The sequence below is a fragment of the Microtus oregoni genome, unplaced genomic scaffold, assembly GCF_018167655.1.
Source record: "Microtus oregoni isolate MIOR12 unplaced genomic scaffold, Mior012 000042F_ref0000377, whole genome shotgun sequence".
In the NCBI taxonomy this organism is placed as follows: Eukaryota; Metazoa; Chordata; class Mammalia; order Rodentia; family Cricetidae; genus Microtus; species Microtus oregoni.
This window is the reverse complement of record NW_024543209.1, coordinates 7,129,915-7,153,682: the sequence shown is the minus strand read 5'-3', so window position 1 is coordinate 7,153,682 and position 23,768 is coordinate 7,129,915. Positions and strand designations below refer to the sequence as shown.

The 23,768-nt window shown below is 43.9% G+C and overlaps 1 protein-coding gene across 1 annotated transcript; it reads right to left on the bottom strand.

The window, feature by feature from the left end:
• Positions 1-9,775: 9,775 nt before the first annotated feature.
• CUNH6orf52 (chromosome unknown C6orf52 homolog) lies at positions 9,776-22,375 on the bottom strand. The gene is given in 4 exon segments (XM_041632630.1): positions 9,776-10,018; positions 13,864-13,909; positions 18,183-18,470; positions 22,361-22,375. Coding segments are annotated over 4 exon segments (504 nt in total). The 3' UTR covers positions 9,776-9,863.
• Positions 22,376-23,768: the final 1,393 nt, after the last annotated feature.

Here is a 23,768-nt window from a genome sequence, read left to right as displayed (position 1 = left end):
GTGCTGTTGGTGTTGTGATGATCTCTGGTGTGGAGACAGGGAAGGACTCTGAGATCTGACTGACCACACTGAGTCCACTGATGAAAACTTATTGCCAGGTCTACCAAGTCCTTGGGCCTGTGGGGACTACTTTTGTGGTAAGTTATCAGGGACTTACCTCATTGACAGTGACAAACTCCTACCTTGGAAGCAGGGTAGGTCGTAGATTACAGGCTATGGAAGCCATAGTTCTGCCTGTAGTTATGACATCTGTGAGATCAAGGACAGGCAGTGCTTTGGGGTGAATTGAAATGGAAAACAGAAGATGTCTTACCCAACAGGGTTGATGACCACAGTGAGGTTGGTTTGTTTGCTTTTTTTTTTTTTATTTGCTCTATGCTCTTTTGGTGCACACCACCGAGCTCCCAAATAAACACACAGAAACTTATTCTTTCTAATGATTGCCCGGTCTTAGCTTGGCGTGTTTCTAGTCAGCTTTTCTTTTTTTCTTTCTTTTTTTGGTTTTTTGAGACAGGGTTTCTCTGTAGCTTTGGTGCCCATACCAGAACTAGCTCTTGTAGACCAGGCTGGCCTCGAACTCCCAGAGATCCGCCTGTCTCTGCCTCCCGAGTGCTGGGATTAAAGGCGTGTGCCACCACCGCCCAGCTAGTCAGCTTTTCTTAAATTATTCTGTCTACCTTTTGGCTCTGGGGTTTTATCTTTTTTCAATTTCAGTATATCTTTTTCTCCTTCTTATTCCCTGTCTGGTTGTGTTGCTGGGTGGTGGGCCCCTTGTGTCCTCCTCTCCTTTTCTGATTCCTCTTTTGTGTTCTCACTTTCTCTTGCTCTCTCTCGCTCTCTTTCACTCTTTCTCTTGTGTTCTCCTGCTTCTGTTTATTCTCTGCCTGCCAGCCCTGTTATCAGATGTTCAGCTCTTTCTTAGACCGATCAGGTGTTTCAGACAGGCAAAGTAACACAGCTTCACAGAGGTAAACAAATGCAACACAAAAGAGTGCAACACATCTTTGCATCATTAAACAAATGTTCCACAGCATAAACGAATGCAACACATCTTTTTTTTTAATTTATTTATTTATTAAGGATTTCTGCCTCGTCCCCACAACCGCTTCCCATTTCCCTCCCCCTCCCCCGATCAAGTCCCCCCCCCCCTCATCTGCTCGAAGAGCAATCAGGGTTCCCTGACCTGTGGGAAGCCCAAGGACTGCCCACCTCTATCCAGGTCTCGTAAGGTGAGCATTCAAACTGCCTAGGCTCCCACAAAGCCAGTACGTGCAGTAGGATCAAAAACCCACTGCAATTGTTCTTGAATTCTCAGTATTCCTCATTGTCCGCTGTGTTCAGCTAGTCCGGATTTATCCCATGCTTTTTCAGACCTAGGCCAGCTGGCCTTGGTGAGATCCCAATAGAACATCCCCATTGTCTTAGTGTGTGGGTGCACCCCTCGACACATCTTAAATTAGTATTCTACAGCATCACAGAGCCCAAGCAATTTTGTGGTTTCTAATAATTTACTCCACAGCGCAAATCCAAAACTGGATGCAAAGAAAGTACCACTTCTCCATTACTGACGGTGAGGAGCCCTATTCAGAGAAGAAAGTGACCTAGAGACTGGTGTAGACATTTGAAATTCATTGGTTGGAAACCATAAAAGACAACCATAATATAGAATGGCCAACTGTTTTTCCCTTAAGACTTTTCACTCTCTGTTCCTTTCATTTTACATTTAGATAGGACATATTTTTTAAAGGTTTTTTTCCAGACAGGATTTCTCTGTAGCTCTGCCTGTCCTGGCACTCACTCTACAGACCAGGCTGGCCTTGAACTCACAGAGATCTGCCTGCCCCTGTCTCCCGAGTGCTGGGATTAAAGGCATGCACCACCACCACCTGGCTTTTCTTTTTTTCTTCCTCTTGTTTTTTTTTGGGGGGGGTGGGGGGTTAAAGGAAAAGTTCTTGTCTGCTCGTGTGAGGGAAAGAGAAAGTGAAGATTTCTCTACACACTGTTCTCAGAAAGTCCCAGAAAGAAGAGGTCAGCAACTTGCTCACGTGAGTCCCAAGTGGGAGTTTTAGATCAATCTGAGCACTAAGAGGAAGCAGTAGCAGTACTCGCCTATATATTCTATTTGCTGTGGAGACAGGGCCTTGCTCCATAGCCCAGGCTAGCCTCTTACTTGGGATCCTTCTGCCTCTACCCACAAGTACTGTTATCTGCACACTCTAAATCATCTTTGGAGTCACTTATACCACCTAACACCAAGCAAATGCTCTGTAAGTCGTCGCCACCCTGTCTGGTTCTGGAACAATGACCAGAAGTCTGAACATGTTCAGTGCAGACAAAATGTTTTTTTTGTTGTTGTTGTTGTTGTTGAATGTTTCCTGTCTGTAGCTGGCTGGCTTTCCAGTGTGGGAGCTGCATGCCTACAGCATTGTCAGGCTGGCATTTACTACCTTTCCTCTTTTGAGTCCTGGAGATTGTACTGATGGCCTTGTACCGATGGGAACACACTACTGCTAAGATGGATCCCTGATGGAGGAAGGTCATTGGTTAAATAAAAAGAAACTGCTTGGCCCTCATTGGTTAGAAGATAGGTGGGAGGAGTAAACAGAACAGAACGCTGGGAGGAAGAGGAAGTGAACTCAGACTCCATAGCTCTCCTCTTGGGAGCAGACACCTCAGAGAGACGCCATGCTCCCAGCTCCCAGGCAGACGCACGCAATGAAGCTCCGACCCAGGATGGACATAGGCTAGAATCTTCCCGGTAAGCGCACCTAGGGGCGCTACACAGATGATTAGAAATGGGCTAAATTAATATGTGAGAATTAGCCTAGAAGAGGCTAGATAAAAATGGGCCAAGCAGTGATTAAATGAATACAGTTTGTGTGTTGTTATTTTGGGCATAAGCTAGCCATGTGGGCGGCCGGGGTGCTGGGGATGCAGCCCCGCTGCTCCTATTACTACAGATCCCAGCCCTTTGAAATTTTTTTTTAAAGAGCTCTGAGACAGGATCTTATTGATTTGCCCAGTCTGGTCTTGAACTCACTGTGTAGTCTGGACAGGCCTTGAACTTGCAATCCTCTTGTCTCAGCCTCCAAAATAGCTGGGATTACAGGAGTGTGCCACTAGGCCCAGCTCATTCCATATTTACAGAAAGGTTTCAAATGAACTACTTATCTAAATTTCTAAAACTAGATTAATAATTAAATTAAAATCATGCATTTCCTCATTCAATGGGGTTTACTAAAAGTGAGGATGCATCAAGATCCTCTCCACAGAAGGAACCTGAGTGTCTCATCTTTCCACCCCGCAGGGGTTTGGATTCTGTAGGTCTTAGATGAAGCGCCAGAATTTGCATTTACAAGTTCCGGAATCACGTTGAACACCACAGGAGCTGCCAAAGAACAAGAAAGCTCCCGCTGGCAGTCATGCAGTACGTGGCTGAATGTCTGTAGAGAATGAGGGCCAGACTGAGAGAGGAACCCACCTCCCCCTGGGCACTGGGCAGGTGTTAGCATTGCTACGATGGAATCATTCTTTAATATCTGTTTAAACCCCTATTAGCAGCAGGCTGGAGAGATGGTTGAGAGAGCAGTGAAGAGCACTGGCTGCTTTTCTAGATGGACCTGGGTTCAATTGCCAGCACCCACGTAGCAGCTCACAACTGTCTGTAACTCCAGTTCTAGGGGCTCTGAGTCTTATGTCAATGCACATAAAAATAAATGATTAATTAATTAGAAAATCCCTGCTAGCAATACAATAACTTCTATTCTTGTTGCTTCTGATGCTCATTTTTATACATGCATGGTGGGGTAGGGAGGGGCGCTATGACTTCGTAATTGGTGGTTGAGTCTTGCTTCCCTGACTGCCTTCTGGAAAAGGACTTTCAGTTAATTAGCCAGCTTAACTACTCTTGTGCCAATACCAGCTGTTTGGAACATTCCATGGACTCTTAGAAACACTGCGCAGCTAGCACCATGGCTTGCTCTGATTGCTGAAGGAAGAGCGAGCAGTCCTTGGGAGAGGCAGGCCTGGCTATTTTAAACAGCACCAGAAGTTCTGCTGTGACAACCAGCCTTAGTGAACGCTGAATAACATTGTAGCCGTGTGAATAACATTGTAACCGTGAGAATAACATTGTAACCGTGAGAATAACATTGTAACCGTGAGAATAACATTGTAACCGTGAGAATAACATTGTAACCGTGTGAATAACATTGTAACCGTGAGAATAACATTGTAACCGTGTGAATAACATTGTAACCGTGAGAATAACATTGTAGCCATATCTACTGGGCCCGAGAGAAAGCGCTTCCCATACTGCTGGGATGGGTTCTAAAAGGATCCTGTAGTGAATGCTGCAACACAAACCTACATTTGCTTGGGAGGTTTGCTGTGATCGGTGTGGCGTCCCCCTCCCCCTTTCTAGTCACAGAAGAACTTCTGTTCATTGGGAGAGTTGGAGAAACCCAGCCATTCGACAGCTGCCCAGGAGGCTGCTGAACAGTCTGAGGAAATGACGAGGTGGGAGCAAAGGGGACAGTAGAGGCAGAGAGAGCATGAAGAGCTGAGAGTGAAAAACCAGACAACTGTAAAGAACCGGCTGTGGTGGTACACGCCTTTAATCCCAGAGCTCTGGTATGGTCTTCCTCTGAGTCTTTAACACTAGTAAACATGGAGATACACCAGAATTTCCTTTCCTGATGCTAGTGTCTGAAGTAGAACACATAGCCTTGTGCATGCTAACCATAAGCTCTACCACCCAGTTACATCCCTAGCCAGAGTATCAGGATGTAAATTACCCCTTCTTTTGTTGTGAGATATTTTTACACTGTGTGAAGGTGTATTGCTGTGAATGGTGTAATAAAAAGCTGAACAGTCAATAACTGGGCAGGAGGTTTAGGTGGGACTTTGGGGCAGAGAGAGTTCTGGGACGAAGAAAAGAGAGAATGCTAACAAGACATTGAGGGAGTGGAACATATAGCATGAAAGAAGGGTTAAAAAAAAGCCACAGGGCAAAAAGTCGATTAATAGAAATGGGTTAATTTTAAGTTATAAGAGCTAGTTAGAAACAAACCTAAGCTATAGGCTGAACTTTCATAATTAATAATAAGTTTTCATGTCATGATTTGGGAACTGGCTAGTGGAACAGAGAAAGACTCACTCGATTCTTTAATGTATTTCTTTTCTGCAAAGTCCATTGACTATTCTTCCTTTTTTCAAAGACAGAGACTGACCAAATGATTGTCTCAAGGCTGGGTAGAGACATCTGGACACTCTCTAACCTATCTAGAACTCAAGAAATTATTTGTTTCTTCTCATTCTTATGTGACTTCCTAAACAACTAGACATGAATACAGTTAACTAGGTTAACTTTTTCACTTTAGAAATAACCAGAATGTTTGTGAAGTTGATCAAATAAAAGTAAATCATAAGATATTTCCTAGCTTTCTTATAATTGTCAAGAAACACAATGTGGAAAGAGCCCTCTATCAAAATGTGCATATCAACAATATAAAGGATGAACATTCACTATTGCACAATTGTGGTCCAGGGATACCTTAGGAGGGAAGAGATGATACAATGGAACTCCTTAATGCCTGCATGATTGTAGAGATGAACGGTTCTTGTTGGGACTCTTGTCAGTCAGAGGACTGGGGGCAGTTTGCTCTACCCAGAGGGAAACTGTGAGCAGCCACGAAGAAAAGGTTCAAGTTGTAGTATGTGCCAAGTTTGATGAGTAAGACATACTGATTTCAAGTGGGCCCAAAGCACTGTAGGGCCTGTGGCATCAGGTGTGATGCTGTAGGTGTTACCAACAAAGCTACATCTGGATGTTCAAGGCTGTGTGCAGGGTTGCCTCTGATGGATGCCTCTGAGACCCAGAAAGGGACAAACTATATGAGTGCCAAGAAGCTTGAAGGAAGAGCCATGCAGACTAAAAAACAGATATTTGCTTAGAGAAACTGAGCCCTGGTTCCTGTCACCATGGCTTGGGGGCTTTCTTTCCCAGAGTGAAAGATCCCAGGGTCAATAAGAATTGACAAGAGCCTTCAAAGGCATTGAGAAAATAATTTTTTTTTTGTTTTTCTCGACAGGGTTTCTCTGTTGTAGCAGGAGGAGCTGGCTTGTTGGGGTTTCTGTCCTGCCCAGTCCCCCAGCCATTTTAGTCCCAGAGAAAATCACACAGAGGTCTCCATAACTTATAAACTGGCCCATTAGCTCTTGTAGCTTGTATTGACCCATTAAGAATATTCCTGTTCTCATTGCACCGCCTCTACCTCCTGTCTTGCCTATACTCTCCTGTTTGGCTACTGGCCAATCGGCGTTTATTTATAATACGATTGACAGAATACAGACAATTCTCCTGCACCACTCTTTGTTACAGCTCTGGCTGTCCCTGGGACTAGCTTTGTAGACCAGGTTTGCCTCGAACTCACAGAGCAGAGATCCACCTGTCTAAGCTTCCCAAGTGCTGGGATTAAAGGCATGTGCCACCACCACCTGGTGAGAAAATCGTTTTCAAGAAATGAGGAAAAATTGAATCTTCTCATTGGAAACAGCATTGAGGGGCAAGCATATTAATTCTTTAAAAAGCCATACATTGCATACTTCCTAGTGAATTCCATGCTTTCAAAGACAAGGAGAAAACTACAAAGATCCTAAAGAGACAGACTAGAATGTATCCCTTGGAAAAGAGAAAAATCTCATTGGTGCCAAATTCCTCATTAGGGGCACTTGATACTAACAGTGACCAAAGCAAAGTTGTAATGGAAATTACTTTAAATTTATATTTATCTATAATTTAAGAATGAAAATGAAAACCATGAGCAGTTTGCACCACTTCCAAAACATTTATTAAATGATTACTCAAAAATGTACTCCAACCATATAAAATATTAATTCAAAGAAAAGATAAATGGAATATAAAAATGCAGCAAATAAATAATGGAAACTCATAGCTTAGCCTAAGTAGTACTAATGGCATTGCTTTGAAGCTTCTGCTAATAATGAAGAAAATGTCTCTAAAAGTCCAGGCACACACTGGGTAAATATAATGAAGCTTTCCTTCTTGCCTTAAATTCCACATATGAGGGGCTGGATAGATGTCTCAGCAGCTAAGAGCACTGGCTGCTCTTCCAGAGGACCCAGATTTGATTCCCAACACCTACATGGTGATTCAAAATGTAACTCCCAACTCCTCTGGCCTCTGTGGACACCAAGCATTTATTCTGTGCACAGCCATACATGCAGGGAAACACCTGTGAGTGTCAAATTTAAAATAAGCTTAATCTTCCCCCTCCCCCAGAACCATGGGCTGGCTGGCTTTTGTTTTCCTCTGCAGCCACCAATGCTTCCATTAGCTGAAACCATCCCTTCTCATCGACTGTTGCTACTGTCTGGCCATTGTCTTCCGAGGGATCCTCTCTACCCACTCAAGGTTTCTTAGTTTGGGAGTGGAGTTTTACTAGAACACAGTGTGGCTCCATTGTCTCTCTGTCTCCTTAAACATTTGTTCTTCAAGAGCGAAGCAAAACAGGATGGCCTACAGAGTGAAAAGCACTTATCTGGACCCAGGTGTGGGGTTTTACACCCATAATCCCAGCCTTAGGAGGCAGAGGGATGAGCTCGGCTTCTGGCTCCAGGCTGGCCTGAGCTGCATACGATGTGCAGACCTCCATCTGTTAGGAAAAAATCTTAAGACAACCTCCGCCCCGCAAAGAAATCCAATCAGATCAGATAAGCCAAATTAAATGCCCATCCCAGGTGGCCGGGAGAGCCTGGCAAGGGAAAGACAGAGGGAACGTACTTACAAACCCCAAACCACGTGTTTTTCTTTTTGGCGCGAGTTTAAATACCCTGTGGGGTCAGCGCTTGGCAGGCTGGGAGTTGGAGTCCAAGCCCAAAGCGTTTGGCAGGCTGGGAGTGATACTTCCCACTCAATATTACAGTGAGACTCAAAAAGCCAAGAGGGAAAAGTTTCTCTTGTTCTAGCTTCATTATCCACATCTTAAAAGGCTCTATTTTCTAAGCACTTGGGAACCCAAGGCAAAAAGATCACAACCTTGAGCCCAACTTGGACTGTATAGCAAGACCATGTCTCAAAAACTCAACCCAACCCAAAGAGCAGCCACCAAAAGAGACTGTTTGCCTTATTTCCCCCTTCATCTCCAGCACTGGGAGGAAAGGATGTATGGTCATATCCCGTTTAAAGAGGATCAAACCCTGCTTCATGCGTGCTAGGCAAGCACTTGGCTGAGCCATATCCCTAGCCCTCCTTTTCATTTACACACAAGATAGATGTAAATGAGGTTAAATTGGTTGTTCCTTTAAAACACATATGGAAACAGTATAGATTTGTGGTCATTTCTCTAACAAAGAATTACTTGACTAAATTCAAATCTTTGCCCTGCTGATTTGTGTCTGTGTCTTTTTCATTTTACTGTCAAATCCCAGAGCGAGCTTTCCGACTCAGTCTGAACACATCTTCCTGGAGCCCGGTAATCACCGGCCTGTTCTAGTCTTCTTAGAGGAGGGCAGGTGGCTATGTCTGGGGACACTTCAGTCACTTTAAGGTGCAAGAGTGCCACGGGCATCTTATGGCAGAGGTGGGGGGGGGGATGCTCAAGGTCATCCTTACAGGAAGGAGCGTCTGCCTCAACTGGCAAACAGAGACAGGGTGGGGTAGGGAAGCCCTGCCCCTGCCTTTGTTTGTAGCGGCTACAGCCCACCAGACTTCCGGTGGGTCTTTCTAAGGCCTGAGCAGTGTGTGTTAGCATAAGTTAAGTACCTTTAGAAAGGTACTGACCCCCTTGCTTGTGGTCTGAGCAACCCTCCTAAGCAGGTGCTTTTAGCTTTCAAGTTTATGACCTCAGCCCAGGGAGTCTCCCTTAAGAGTCTGAGGCAAAGCAATAAACCGGAGCACTACAATAAAACCTATTTGAGTTTTTATAATTACTATATGAATGTGTTTTGCCTGAATGTATGTCTATGCACCATATACATGCCTGGTCCCATAGAGGATAGAGGAGGGCATCAGATCCCCTGGAACTGGAGTTACAGGTGGTTGTGAGTTGTCACGTGGGTGCTGGGAATTGAACCCAGGGCCTCTGGAAGGGCAACTAGTGCTCTTAACCACTGAACCATCTCTCCAGCCACCCCGCTCCCACTTCAAAAACACAGCCTTGATGCACACCGAAGCTTCACAACTGTCTTGTATAAAGTCCCAGTTCCCTGATCTTAGGAAACCCATCAGGCTGTGGAATCTTTCTGTTCCACTGAGTGACTCTCCCTTGTCTTTTACTGTTAAACCAACTTCCTTAAACAGTTTGGGGGCCAGTGAAGACTGAGCATCTAGTTCTAACTGACATTTGCCAGACTAGATGCAAGAGAAATTTTATATCCTGTGTGCATCTGATTTCTCCCCACGAGATTACTGTTGCGTGAAGTCAGGAAAAGGCAGTGGCAAAGGTCGCCAACCCTTGAGCTCAACCCATCTCTATAAAATCTATCTTCCAATGTCATATCATAACCTCTGCCTTGTCCGTCATGTGAATTCTTCCGGAACTGACTTAAGATAACACACTTCCTGGAATGGCTGCTGGTAATCTTTATTTACATCATATTCCATCCTGTCAGTCTCACTGAAGTCCCAGAAATTGATATTTACATACAGTTTCTGAGGGCGGGGGCATAACTCAGTGGTAGAGTGTTTTCCTAACACCCACATGACTCTGCGTGTAATCCTAGTGCTAGGAAAAAAGTTAATAATATATTCATAATCTGATAAATTTCTGGATTTATTTCCCTTCAAAACCAAAGCAAGATACAACTAACAGGTCAGCTGGAGGGCATGGTGAACACTTGTTTCACATTGGGGGGTGGGAGTGGGGCTCACTGGGGATGTTAGACAGGATGGTGTCCAGAGGTTGCCAGTGACAGCTCATGAGGGAGTCATACAGTTCTTCGCTTTCTGCCATGAACTCCTTGTTTGATTCTTCAATATTCAAATGAAGGTCTGGGTCTGCAGAAGCCAATCACAGACATGAGAAAAACAGTTTCACATAACACATACTGGTAATGACTGAAAACTAGAGGCTTTGTTAAAAAAAAAAAAGCATCAGTGGATGTATTACAGACATTATAGCTAAGATTTTTATTTTGGGGAAATATGCTCAGTGTACAATATATACTCTTTACATAGCATAATACCACGCACAATGAATATACACAGAAAATAACAAAAGGTATTTGGGGGGGGGGGAATGAATTCTGTTTCCTCCCACCAAAACTTGAAACCAACAATTCAAACTGTAAAAGTGGCGTCATCAGGCTCAGAAGTCTAGACAGTTGAAGGGAGATGGAGGAAAACAGAAATCCAAAGATGTTTGGGGGGATTCCATTTAGGAGAAAGGTATGAGACTGGAGCCGCTGGCCTGAGACCCCAAGAGGATGCTTTGTACTGGTCCCTGTCTGCTTACCAAACAGCCCGACAAGAGTGAAAGAGCTTCGTGGACCAAGGAATTCTAAAGCAGAGGAGAACCTGGCCTCCTCTTTCAAAAGCCTGGGACCCGTGATAAGGTTATACCATGACCATAAATAACTGTACCTGGGTTTTCCATCCAAGTGGTCAGGCTTCCTGAGGCTCCCGGAGCTCCAAAGTCACTTTTTTTTTTTAAGTTATTCCATTTTTTTTTTCTCCTTGCACCGAATGTAACTCAAGAAGTTCTTTGTGCTGCTTTGTGATTTTTGCGAGTCTAAATGCACCCAGGACCATAATTTGCCTCCCATGGGTTCCTATTCCTTGGCAAGGCTCTTGGGAACTGAATGCTGTGTTTCACATACTGAGGTCTTAGCACCGGTTTTGATAGTTTGTTGGAGTGGGTCATGGGGTAGGATCCTGGTCTGAGAGGATTGATACCTTTGAGTGAGGAGGAAGCAGGGCTTACTCCCTCAGTTTTATTCTCAACACCAAGAAGAGATCAGGTGAAAGCACGCAAGGGAATACCATCTACAAGTGCAGAAGAGAGAATCAGAGACTGGAGGTGGTCAGAGATGTATGGCCAGGGCTGCAAAATTGGTGGGAGGAGCTTCGGTTGTCTAAGACCCCCCCAGTCTGTGGCGCCTCGGTAGAGCAGTTCTAGCAGACTAATACAGCCCCTGTTGGCCATCACCTCGCATCAGCTGGTTGGTGTTGTGCTGTCTGAGTCTTAGCCTTTTGAGCCATATTTCTTTTGAGAAACTTGAGCTTGGGACTTCCAGCCACCCAGGCAAGCCATGTAGCCAGGGCTGGGAAACTCCAGCCTAGGTGAGACAGCACATGCCTTTCATCCTAGCACTCAGGAGGTAGAGGCAGGGAGAATCTCTGCAAGTTTGAGATCAGCCTGGCCTATAGAGTGAGTTCCAGGCCAACCAGAAATATGTACAAAGACCCCATCTACTGCAATCTTTCTACCTTTTGTCCTGAACTTGCTGAATTTTTTTTTTTCGTAAATTCAGTTCTAGGCATCTTTCCTGTGCAGTTAAGCAGTTTCAGGGTTTGTTTTGTTTACATGTTGTGGTTGGGGGAGAGGTATTGGGATGATATGACACACTTAGGTGTGAGCACGCCCTCTCTCTCCTCTAGCCTGTGGTTAGGAGTGAGATGAGCAAGCCTAGTAAATGCAAGGCAAGGAGATTCACAGGCACCTAGGTAGACAGTTATATCCGTGAACACTGGGACTGTCACATAGAAAACAGTGAACACTCAAGTTTCCCATCTCTTCGGTTTTCTCTTTAGTTTGCCTACTAAAAATTTAAACTCATCTTCTTGGGAAGCTGGTGTTTTGTGTTGGTTTCTAGTTAGCTATGCTCCTCTTGACCTATGACCTAGCTATCCCCTGGCGTGGTTAGTGTGTGCCAGGTGCTGTGAGGACACAAAGAGCTCTTCAGATGTCACACTTGCATCTCTTCTGAGCTAGATATGACAATCCACTTTACAGAAAGGAAACCAACTAGACAGTAATCGGTCTGGGAGAGAAGAACTAGTAGGGAGGATTTGAACCCTGACAGTCTGTATTGGGAAAGGTGTTGTGTTGATTTTTGGAGATAGTGTTTTTATGTAACCCAGGCTGAGTGTTGAGACTGATGATCACACTGCCACACAGAGCTTGCTGCATGTCCCCATTGTGTGTTGTGTAGCTCATGAAGGCAGGAGTAGCAGGTTCACATTTTAAGCCAAAAGAAGTCCCCTGAGAGCTGAAATGAGCACCTTTTGTTCCTGTGTAAATCTAAGGATGAACATCTAGAACAACTAATACAAATATTTCATGTCTTTTAAGGGGAAACAACAAGCAGGCAAACTCCATGATGACCACCAGAGCCGCAGGACACAATCACCTGCTCCCTTCGTTAGGATAACAGAGGCAAGGATGGGTCTGCCTAGCCCAGGCTCAGTAGGACATGGTGCCCGCTTCTTCATCTTTCCTGTGAATACCAATAGGCAGTGGTGCCCATTTCTCCGTATCTCCCTTTCTCTTTTCTGTGACAAAGTATTTCCGCCCCTTCCTCAAATATGACACATTCAAAAACTTTCTGTGGGCCCAACTTTGTTCTTTTCCGAACCAATGAAAATTTTAGAAGTCTTGTCCAGCCTGTCGCTCCAGAGACACTTGTTGGGTCCCCAGCAATCAATGGCCTAGAGGGGGCACCAGGAAGCCATAGCTACAGAAACTACCACCTGCTTTTTCTCTTAAAAAAAATAAAATGTGGGTGAGGGAAAGGTCCCATGCGCCATCTCAGCTCTCACACACAAAACTGAAGTGTAATCCTTAATCACTTGCACTGACACTCATACAACAGGCAAAATGCATTGACTTAAATCCTAGCAGCCCAAGAGTAAGGGGTGCTTTGACCGCTTGTGGATGGTAAAAGTGAGGGGACGCAAGGGGACAGAGAGGAAGGAACGGGAAGAGATACACGGCTGGGCCAGCTGTATTAAGAGTCCATTCCCACAATGAGTGAACTGCTCTGCCTCAGGACCTGTTCATCTCTTAAAGGTCTTGCCTCTCAACACTGTGGTGCTGGAGGTTAGGTTGCCAGCACTTGAACTTCAGGGGCCACACTCAAGCTGCAACAAACCTCAAAGTCTAACTTATGAAGGAAACCAGTCTTGAAAACAGCGTCATATCTTCTTCCATTTGCAAAGGTCCAGGGAGGAGACTCTGCTGCATTGACCCTGTTTGCTTGGAGCCTCCAGCTCAACCCTGCATGGTCCAGGAAGCCCTGTTCCTCTTCCTCCTCTCTCCCTCTCCCTCTCTCTTTCTCTCTCCAAATCCTGCTGCTCAGATACTCTCCGAACAAAGGAAAGGCATCAAAAAATCCAGCTCCACATTCTTGGCGACTATTTTAACTTCTTTCCTTGATGCTGCCCTAGCCGCCCAAGTCCCTGCCTAAGCACTCAGTTTTTGACCATACTTGGGCACAAACCCAGCTTGTGGTGGACACATCATCACCCCTTTCCTACAATCTCTAAAACTTTCCTGCCCTGGCCTGGGTGCTAAACTTCTCTGGCCTCGATCTCTAGGACTAAAGAACCCACCTGGGAGTTGCTATGCTCAGTATACCTGTCAGTCTGGCTTGATCTGGCTAACTGGTCTGCAGAGAAACTTATCAGGTGGGTAGGAGTCGCAGGGAGGGGGGAGGGCACCTATTAGACCGCACAGAAACCAGTATCCCCAGACTGGACACATCTCCAAAGAGAATTTTTAAGCAATCTACAATGGAATTTTCTAGTCAGATCTCTCAGTTTCTAGCAACTTGAGAGAATGAGGTATCTAGAAATAACCTTTTTCTTTTTCTTCAACCATGGCAGCTCAAGGTTTACATTACCTGCTAGAAGTTCTTCCTCTTCATTTCCAGCTGGGGCTGGGGTTTCCTACAAAGAAAATGGGAATAGACACAAAGATTTAACATCACAGATGCTTTCTTGGGATAGAAAACCTGACTCTGAAAAATATCAAAACCACTAAACCTCCCTGAATGGTGAGGTGGGTGAACTGGATCACAAGAGAAATTTCAGGAAGGAGCATGAGGCTGACGAAGGCTTCTGGCCTTCTTGAGCTTCTAGAAACTGTTAGAATCCCAGAGCCCAGGATTCACACAGCAGAGACTCCTGGCATCTGGCTCTTTGCGTTGTCTTGCTTAACACAGGATTTCACTGTGTAGCCCAAGCTAACCTCTAACTCTTAATCCTCTTGCTTCCTCCTCCCTAGTGTTGGCTACCATGCTGGACAGACTTCCTATTCCGGCATCAGATGGCCCATTCTCCACCTTAACACTGGCCTTTCTCCAGAAGTCAATCTGCAATATTTCCAGGAACACATTCTCCTGTGCACCCCCCCAAGCTCCCCTCCCACCGACACCACCTAGGGCTATGCTAAAAACCAGCAGGTTAGGTACCTCCAAAGTCACAGAGGATGCCTAGCGGTGAAGCAATCAACCACATTTTTACCAAATGAGAAAAGTAACTCCCAGAAGCATCTCAAGCATAGATTTTGGTTGATTAACCCAAACTGTGTTGGCTTTGGGGTGGCACACAGGGACATTTTTGTTTCTGTATTCATGTACACATGCATGTATGTGGAGGTTAGAAGCTGACATGGGTGTCTTCCGTGGTCACTGGGTGTCTTCCATGGTCACTGGGTATCTTCAGTGGTCACTGGGTATCTTCCGTGGTCACTGGGTATCTTCAGTGGTCACTGGGTATCTTCCATGGTCACTGGGTATCTTCCGTGGTCACTGGGTATCTTCAGTGGTCACTGGGTATCTTCCGTGGTCACTGGGTATCTTCAGTGGTCACTGGGTATCTTCAGTGGTCACTGGGTATCTTCCGTGGTCACTGGGTATCTTCCGTGGTCACTGGGTATCTTCCGTGGTCCCTGGGTATCTTCCGTGGTCACTGGGTATCTTCCGTGGTCACTGGGTATCTTCAGTGGTCACTGGGTATCTTCCGTGGTCACTGGGTATCTTCCGTGGTCACTGGGTATCTTCCGTGGTCACTGGGTATCTTCAGTGGTCACTGGGTATCTTCCGTGGTCACTGGGTGTCTTCCGTGGTCACTGGGTGTCCTCCATGCTCACTGGGTATCTTCCGTGGTCACTGGGTATCTTCCGTGGTCACTGGGTATCTTCCGTGGTCACTGGGTATCTTCCGTGGTCACTGGGTATCTTCCATGGTTACTGGGTGTCTTCCGTGGTCACTGGGTATCTTCCGTGGTCACTGGGTATCTTCCATGGTCACTGGGTGTCTTCCATGGTCACTGGGTGTCTTCCGTGGTCACTGGGTGTCTTCCTTGGTCACTGAACTTTATTTTTAAAAATGTGTTTACTTTTATTCATATGCACGTTTTACCTGCATGTATGTCTGTGTACCATATACATGCCTGTTGTCAATGAAGATGATGAGAAGATTCCCGGAACTGGAGTTATGGATGGTTGTGGGCCACAATGTGGGTGCTAAGAATTGCACCCATGTCTTCGGTAAGAACAAGTTCTCTAAACTACTAACCTGTCTCTCCATCCTCTCTCCCCACTTTACTTTTTGAGACGAAGTCTCTTACAGAATCTGGAGCTCACCAATCTGGCTGGACTGACAGGCCAGCCAGCCCCAGAGAGCCTCCTGTCTCTTGATGCTGGAATCACAGATGTGCATCACCGTGCCCAGCTTTTTACCTGGGTGCTGGGGCATCTGAACTTGTCTCCTGGCTTGCCTGCTAAGTACTTTATTCAGGGTTAGGGGGCATCCCCAGCTTTACACACCATAGCAGAAATCTAGTAGAATCTTTGTATCTAGTGTGAACATTAGAATGAAGTGGTTGTTTTCTGGAAGTACTTAGACCTTGAAGAACTCATTGTGGAAAACAGTGATTGTTTGCTGTTGTCTCCAGAGCTGTTTTTCTGAAGCATCTCTACGGCCTTTACACGACTCTGGTCACAAGACGGTCCTGGCACACCTGGAGCATCCTGCATTATTGGGTTCTGCAAACAGGGCACAGTAAGGACTAAAGTGGCAGAGGTGTGACTTTTCCTTCACAAAACGTATAGATTATATCAGGGGCTTTGGTATGAGGAACTCGGTTTACAATTGTGTAACAATCAATAAATATGGTTTTGCACGGCTGTTTAGGATTCAGTCTGTAGAAACGGTTCCTCCCTGCTGAGACAGAGCCTGAATACATCTTGGAGTGACCTTCCTTCAACTGACCTGAGCAAAACAGAACACCCGACAAGATGCCTTTCCTTTTAACTATATACAGCTGTTTCATGAACCACCCAGCTGGGAAAGGCTACATTAGGTCCTGGCACCAGTGAACTTAAACTGCCCTTGGTAATAAGTAATAATATTGGAAGGGAAGATACATTATCTCCCTAAAGGCAGTCTCCTCTTCACTCTGGAACATGCCCTGGTTTGGAAGGAAATGATTCAGTAACAAACGTCAGCACTCCAGCTACGTCTTTTCTTCCTGTTGATGGATGGATAAGCCACCAGAATCTGAGCTTAACATGATCTCATGTTCCGTCCTTTTCTACCTCACTCTGAGAAGTGTGAATTCTAAAGAGTTTGGGAAGCAGAAAATTCCTGCCGGGAGAGCATCTGTGTGACATGAGGGTCCCTGGCCAGGAGCCACCAGTAGTCCTTAAGAGAAGGGGTTCAGGCAACCCCCAGCATCCACACGGCATCTCACAACCTTCTGTAAGTCTTGTCCTGGAGGATCTTACAACCTCCTCTGACCTCCATGGGTATTGGCACACACACGACGAACAGACACACACACAGGGAAAAATAAAACAGGCACACAAAATAAAAAACAAACCTAAAAAATAGAAATAGCTAAGTGTGATGGCTTACACCTTTAGTTTATTATAATAATAATAATAAATAAAAATAAAAACAAACTGTTAGAACAAAGGAAAGGGTCAGTAAGGCAAAGAAGGAATCTATTAATTATTGTAGTGTTTTCATGAATAGAAAACAAAAGTAGTTTCCAAAGTTGATTACCATGAATATCTGTATCTGTTTTCTTAAAGTTATACAGGCAATCACCAAACAGGGAGGGTAAAAGAACCAGAACAAAATGTGAATTCAAACCTCAGATGACAACTTTTTTTAGGATTTATTTATTTATTTTGCATATATAGATATATTTATGTATATATATGTATATATAGATATATAAAATAAATAAATGAATGCTCTATCTGCATGTACACTTTTATGCCAGAAGAGGGCATCAGATCCCACTATAGATGGTTGTGAACCACCATGTGGGTGCTGGGAACTGAACTGAGGTCCTCTGGAAGAGCAGCCAAAGCTATCAGCCACTGAGTCATCTCTCCAGCCCCAAAGGGCAACTTTTAAAAAAACATACAAACAGAGTATCTGGTAAAAAGGAAGCCCTGCCACCTCCCAAACACTGGGCTGGGGTAAGGGGATATTGGTTTTGCTTGCTTGATTGGTTTGGTTTGGGTACTGGGCTCTTTGATGTTCTGCATCAGCTCTCCCACTGAGCTACAACACCCAGGTCCTGGCAGGGGGGTGGGGGGTGTTAAGGAAGTCTCTCCTTAAAAAAGCTGAAAGTATAAGCAAGTTAAAAAACAAAACAGTAATAATAATAAAAATGAAGCCTCATCCCTATCCACAGCAGAAAGAAAGCTCAACCAATTTGGCTAGCAGGCGTGTGGAAGAGACATGGAGAAGACAAATTCATTCCAAGGACACTTTCTTCCAAGCTGAGAGGGAATGAGAATGGAGGTGCAGACACATCTTGAGGGGACTTAGAAACAACACATCACTAATCAGGGTTAAAATACCTTTCTAAATGCTCATCAGGTCTCCCTTAGCTAATCAAAAATCCTTTCCAATCCTAGTTTAAGAGTCAGCAAAATCTATTTCCATGATCATCTAAAACTTAGTAGCAGGAAATTTTAGGTCAAGATTTGATGAGTTTATTTCTTCAGTTTCAGAGGAGTTAGAAAGAATTTAAATCACTTGCCTGTCCAAAATAAAAAAAGAAGAAGAAAGAAAAAAGGGAAAAAAAGATAAAGGAAGAAAGAGAGAGAGAGAGAGAGATTAGGAGGGGGGAAGACAAGGAAATGATGGTTGCATTATCAGGTACATAGATAGCTAAGATTTACTTCAACAAGCGTTACCTCTGGAGTGGCCCAAGGCCCAGCTAGGGGTTCCGGATTCTCATACACAGGCAGAGGGCTGGGCCCATTTCCCTTCCATATGGAGTCACTGCCCTAGCAGGGAAGATGGTAAAAGCTGTGTGGCTGTTCATCACTGTTGTCTCCGTGGTAACTGAGGCTGTAATGGGACCTCAGCTTCTCCCTAATGACAGACAGAAGAGGACAAGCAGGGACAGTCATCACCAACAGTGGCAGCACCATACACTCACTCTTTTCCAGAAGTTTCAAGTAAGGATGACTCTGCTTCGACTATTTAAAATGAAATCGCTTGTGTACCAAGTAACAAGCTGGCAGTTGGCAAAGGGCTTGTATTAAATAACACTGGTGCATTCATTCAAAGTATAAACTAAATTAGACCTCACTCGCCTTTGCCAGATGAAGCAATAGTTGTTTTGTTGAGCCAAGCTAAAGCCTACAGCATCTTCTCATCTGGCCATCTTTCCAGACACTGAAGAAAACGATGTGACCACTTTTATTTCTGGGTCTGAAATTACATCATCTGGGTCAACCCTTGCAAATACCTCTTATAAACAACCATGAAATAGGACAATTACATTTAGTGGCAATTCCTGCTAGGCAATTATTTCCTGACAAAGAGGCAAAGGTGTGAGTGGAGGCAGGGGTATATCTGCCAGCACCTGGGGAAACTTGTGCAAATGTCCCCAGCTTCAGCTGCCAGTACCTCCCAGAACTACTGGGACTGGGGAAACCTGCAGAATTCCCTGTGCATTTGTGTGTGAACCCTGAAGAAGCCAGACTTCTACATTACCTACTCCCCACAACCCCTTACAAGGCAAAATGTCATTTTCAATATCCACAATCTAAACAAATACCACTATCTGACCAGCTCTCTCCTTCATCGATCTACTAAGATCTCCTGGAGTCAAACGCCGTATGGCTTTCTCTTTAGATATCTAAATAGAGAAACCATTATTTCAGCCACCTGCAGAGTCATCAAGAGGGAACTGAATATCACACACATACGTTACACTAATGCAGGCTCAAGCCAAGATTTTATATTTTTAAGACAGGATCTTTATATAGGAAGCTGGCCTCAAACTCGTTGTCTTCTGCCTCAGTGTCCTGAGTGCTGGGCTATGGCTGTATCTGTAGTTTTCAGAATGACAAAGCGTGAGAAAGCAAGCAGTACGCAAGCTTTAATGTGAATAAAACCCTCTGATGTTTCCTTGGTGACCAAAAAGATATATTGATTTTAGTGTATGTGAGTGAGCCTTGCGTTTTTTATGCTCCATGTGCATACAGGAGCCAGTAGAGTCAAGAAGAGGGCAATGGACCCCTGGTACTGGAGTTACAGGTGGTTGTGGGCAATCATGATAGGGCTGGGAAATCAAACCTTGGCCCTCCACAAGAATACCAAGAATACCGCTAAAACAGCTATAAAACATCTAAAACACTAAGCCCCCTCTTAGTGATTTGCTCAGGATGTCCTCACACTTTGTCGCTTGCTAAGGCAGTAATAGTTATTGCACCCAACATCTACTGTTGTGAGACCCAGATGCAGTGGTCTCTATGTCCCCCAATAAAGGTCACATTACCCCACTCTGACAAGTATCGGGGAATAATCTTTTCTCTAACGTTCTGAAGACTGGGCCTGGTGTCTGTTGATTGACTGTGGACTCCTACCAGCACTAAACTGGCCTGCTGTTAGGGTCACCTGGCTAAACAGATGTCGTCTGTCTGAGTCACTGTTGCTTCCATCAAATTACTTCATCAAATTCTTTTTTTTTTTTTAAAGCCCGCTGATCACTGGTCATCTTTCCACAGACCTGGCCATGCCCTGTCTATGCCGTCCCTTCAGGATCAGCGACTCTTTTTTATTTTTTTAATATTTATTTATTTATTTACTGTGTATACAATATTCTGTCTGTGTGTATGCCTGCAGGCCAGAAGAGGGCACCAGACCCTATTACAGATGGTTGTGAGCCACCATGTGGTTGCTGGGAACTGAACTCAGGACCTTTGGAAGAGCAGGCAATGCTCTTAACCTCTGAGCCATCTCTCCAGCCCCCTACTTCATCAAATTCTACACAATTCCTAACTTGTGTAGCACTTAGGTTTCAACAAAATGTTGATTAAGGATTCTTTCTATTAGAAGAAGAAAGACAACCTTACTCCCTTCTCATTTAGAACGATTTATAGAAGACGATCAGAACCATGGCTGCAAATGGATGAGAGTTGAGGCCGAAAACAGGGATGTGGAAACTGAGCATCGCCAAGGGGGGCAGGAAGCAAAGGGAGAGGCCAACATGCCATGTTACATCTACTCAGAGAGATGTCAGGAGCAGAGGGATGAAGCTGGGCATTTGGAGGACTTGTAGGTGAAAACGACAAGGGCAGGCTCAAGAGTAGTGCTTTGTCATTTTCCCCAAATGCAGAACAAACCTAGTTCAGCTGGATTGAACACACAAAGCAAGCTCTCTTTGCCTGTTAGAGCCCAGGGAAATTGACCGCAATCTTAGCCCAGAAATGCAAGGGTACCAAACAGCTCTGGGCATACAGCTATCTACAACCCCACACTCCAAGAATCTAACAGGGGTGCCACTTTTAACGTGGAGAAGGAAGGTGAATGGGTGGGAATATTACACTCTTGTGATTTTTCTGAACAGGGCTAATTTTCCTCCACACTATCTTACTTACCATTGCTACTCCAAAAAGGAAAAGCTGCTGTCCAAAGAGGAATGCAGTCAACGACTGTACTCTAGTTTCTTTTTTTGGCAAATCAAACAAAGCCAGGTCCTCAATAAATATTTACCGGATGGATGAATGAATGAAGGCATGGCTCAAGTGCAAAGAGCTTTGCAATCAATCATTTTAAAGCACAATAAAAATCCTGTTAGTGTGTTATTGATCTCTCAACAGTTGCTTCGCTCCCTGGCAACTTCAGTTTCATACTGAGATTAAGTGGCTGTTTACAGCCTGTTTGGAGGGAACAGGAGGTCTTAGAAGTACGTCCCATTTGAATCTAGTTGAACAGGTATATAATTCGCAGTGGTTAGCTTCAGACAATGAGTTCCACAACCTGAGCTAGTTAAGATGCTGCTGATCTTGCTGGGGGTGAAATAAAAAGCTGGAGCTTTGTTCTCTATGAACCAGAAAGTTCAAGGTCAAGGTATAAAACACCGGAGCTGTAATTGGCTGCCACTTAGCTGTGTGGCCTTAGAAATGTCATTTTCCTAGGCATGTTTCAGCATTTGTAATCTAAAACCAAATTAGGATATTTTGCTCTGGGATTCATTGTTTTTATTTTCGAGTTTTCATTTCTTGATGACATGTAAGTACATAAAAATGTATCTAAGAGTGTAAAATCCAATTTTACTTCACTGAAGCAGTAATCCCAATAAAAAGATTAATTAAATTTTATCAGTTTTCCAAAAATTTAGATCCACAGATTTTCATATACTTTTAAAGAATGAAATACCATAGACATTTATCAATGTGCCCTTATCCACCCTATAATGAACTTTTGGCTGACACATTCCTAAGTCTTCTGAGCCTGGGCTTGTCTGGAATTGTGTTCCTCCCACCTCTGTTTGTACCAGGTGCCAAGTCATGTTTTGCTTTGTTCACATAAACTCTGCTTAACTTCACCAATCTCAATAATTATTTATTTTTATTTTAATATAAAGAACTTGCAAATAAAAAGAAAATCACAGTCAAATTAACCAGGTATAAAGTCTCTACACCTCAATGGAACTGCATATTGGATTTTACACTTTTAAATACACTTTTATGTAGTTACATGCCACAAAAAGTGAAAAATCCATGAGAGTTAAAACTAAAAACACAAGTTCAAGGCCAGCCTGGTCTACAAGAGCTAGTGCCAGGATAGGCTCCAAAGCTACAGAGAAACCCTGTCTCGAAAAACTAAAAAAAAAAAACAAAAACAAAAACAAAACCTAAAAACACAAGCCAGGAGGTGGTGGCACGCACCTTTAGTCCTAGCACTCGGGAGGCAGAAGCAGGTGGATCTCTGTGAGTTGGAGGCCAGATTGGTTTAGAGTTCCAGGACAGTCAACACCACCAAAGAAACCCTGTCTCAATAAACCAAAACCAAAATAACAAAGCCAAAACACCCAACTAGAGAAACAATGAACTTTATACCCTCTTTCATGACTCACCTGCCCATTCTTCATTGTTTGCATTTAGTCTTTCCTCACCACCTAATGTTCACCCTTTGTTTCCCTTTCTACATGTTATACTACACCCCCATGTACATTTAATTTTTTTAAGATTTATTATATACACAGTGTTCAGCCTCCATGTATGCCTGTAGGCCAGAAGAGGGCACCAGATCTCATTACAGATGGTTGTGAGCCACCATGTGGTTGGTTGCTGGGAATTGAACTCAGAACCTCTGGAAGAGCAGTCAGTGCTCTTAACCTCTGAGCCATCTCTCAGCCCCCGCACATGTACATTTGTTTACATGTCTGTATACATATACATACATATTTATATGCTATGATCCACATGAGGAAAACTAGTTTGTTTTTTTCCCCTGAGATTGTGTGACCCTGGTTAATAATATATATTCTAAGCCGATCCATTTTCCCTCAAAATTTTATTTTTTTTTTAGAGCTGAAGAGTATGCCATTCTATATATGTGCCAGATTTTCTTTGATTCATCTGTTGATAGACAACTTGGTTTCCTTGCTATAGTAAATAAAGCAGCAATAAAAATGTTGGTGCAAATGTCTCTTAGGTAGGATTGGAGATCCTGGGTGTATTCCTAGGAGTGAAACAAAACAATGGGGTCATATAAGTTCTATTTAAACTTTTTGAAAAAACTCCAAGCTGATTTCCCTAACGGCTGTATTAACTTGCCCTTCCACCAGCAATGAGTTAAGGTTCCTCTTCACATCCTCTCCAATATTTGGTGAGAGATATTCTGGGGTGAGGTGGTAATTTTATTTGGCATTTCCCTGATGTTAAACACATTAAATATCCATTCAATTAATTCACTGCTCTGTTTGTTGGCAGATTTATTTCCATGGTATCTACTTTCTGGGATTCCTGGTAAATTCTGGGTATTAGTCACTTGTCTGCAGTTAGCTGGTAGATCTTCTCCCATTCTGTGGGCTCTTTGCTCTGATGGTTTCCTTTGTTGTGCAGAAACTTTTATTCCCATGTAGTCAAACCTGTTGATGAGTAGGGACAGTTCCTGTGCTATCGGTGGTCTATGCAGAAAGTTCTTGTCTGCACCAACAACACTTGGTATTCCATTTTCTCCTAGGTGTTCCAGCATTTCAGGTTGTAAATTCTTTGATCCATTTTGAATTTATTTTTGTACAAGGTTAAAGAGATGAACTAGTTTCATTCTTCTACAAGTAGATATCCAACTTTGCTGTCACTAATTAGTGAACATATTATCTCCCCCACCAAAGTGTGTTTTTGCTTCCTTTGTCAAAAATTAAGTGGTCATAATTCTGATATTTTATTTCCAGTCCTCTATTCCATTTGTCTGTTTGTATAGCAGTGCTAGGCTGTTTTTAATCACTATAGCTCTATAGCATATTAATAATGTGGGGC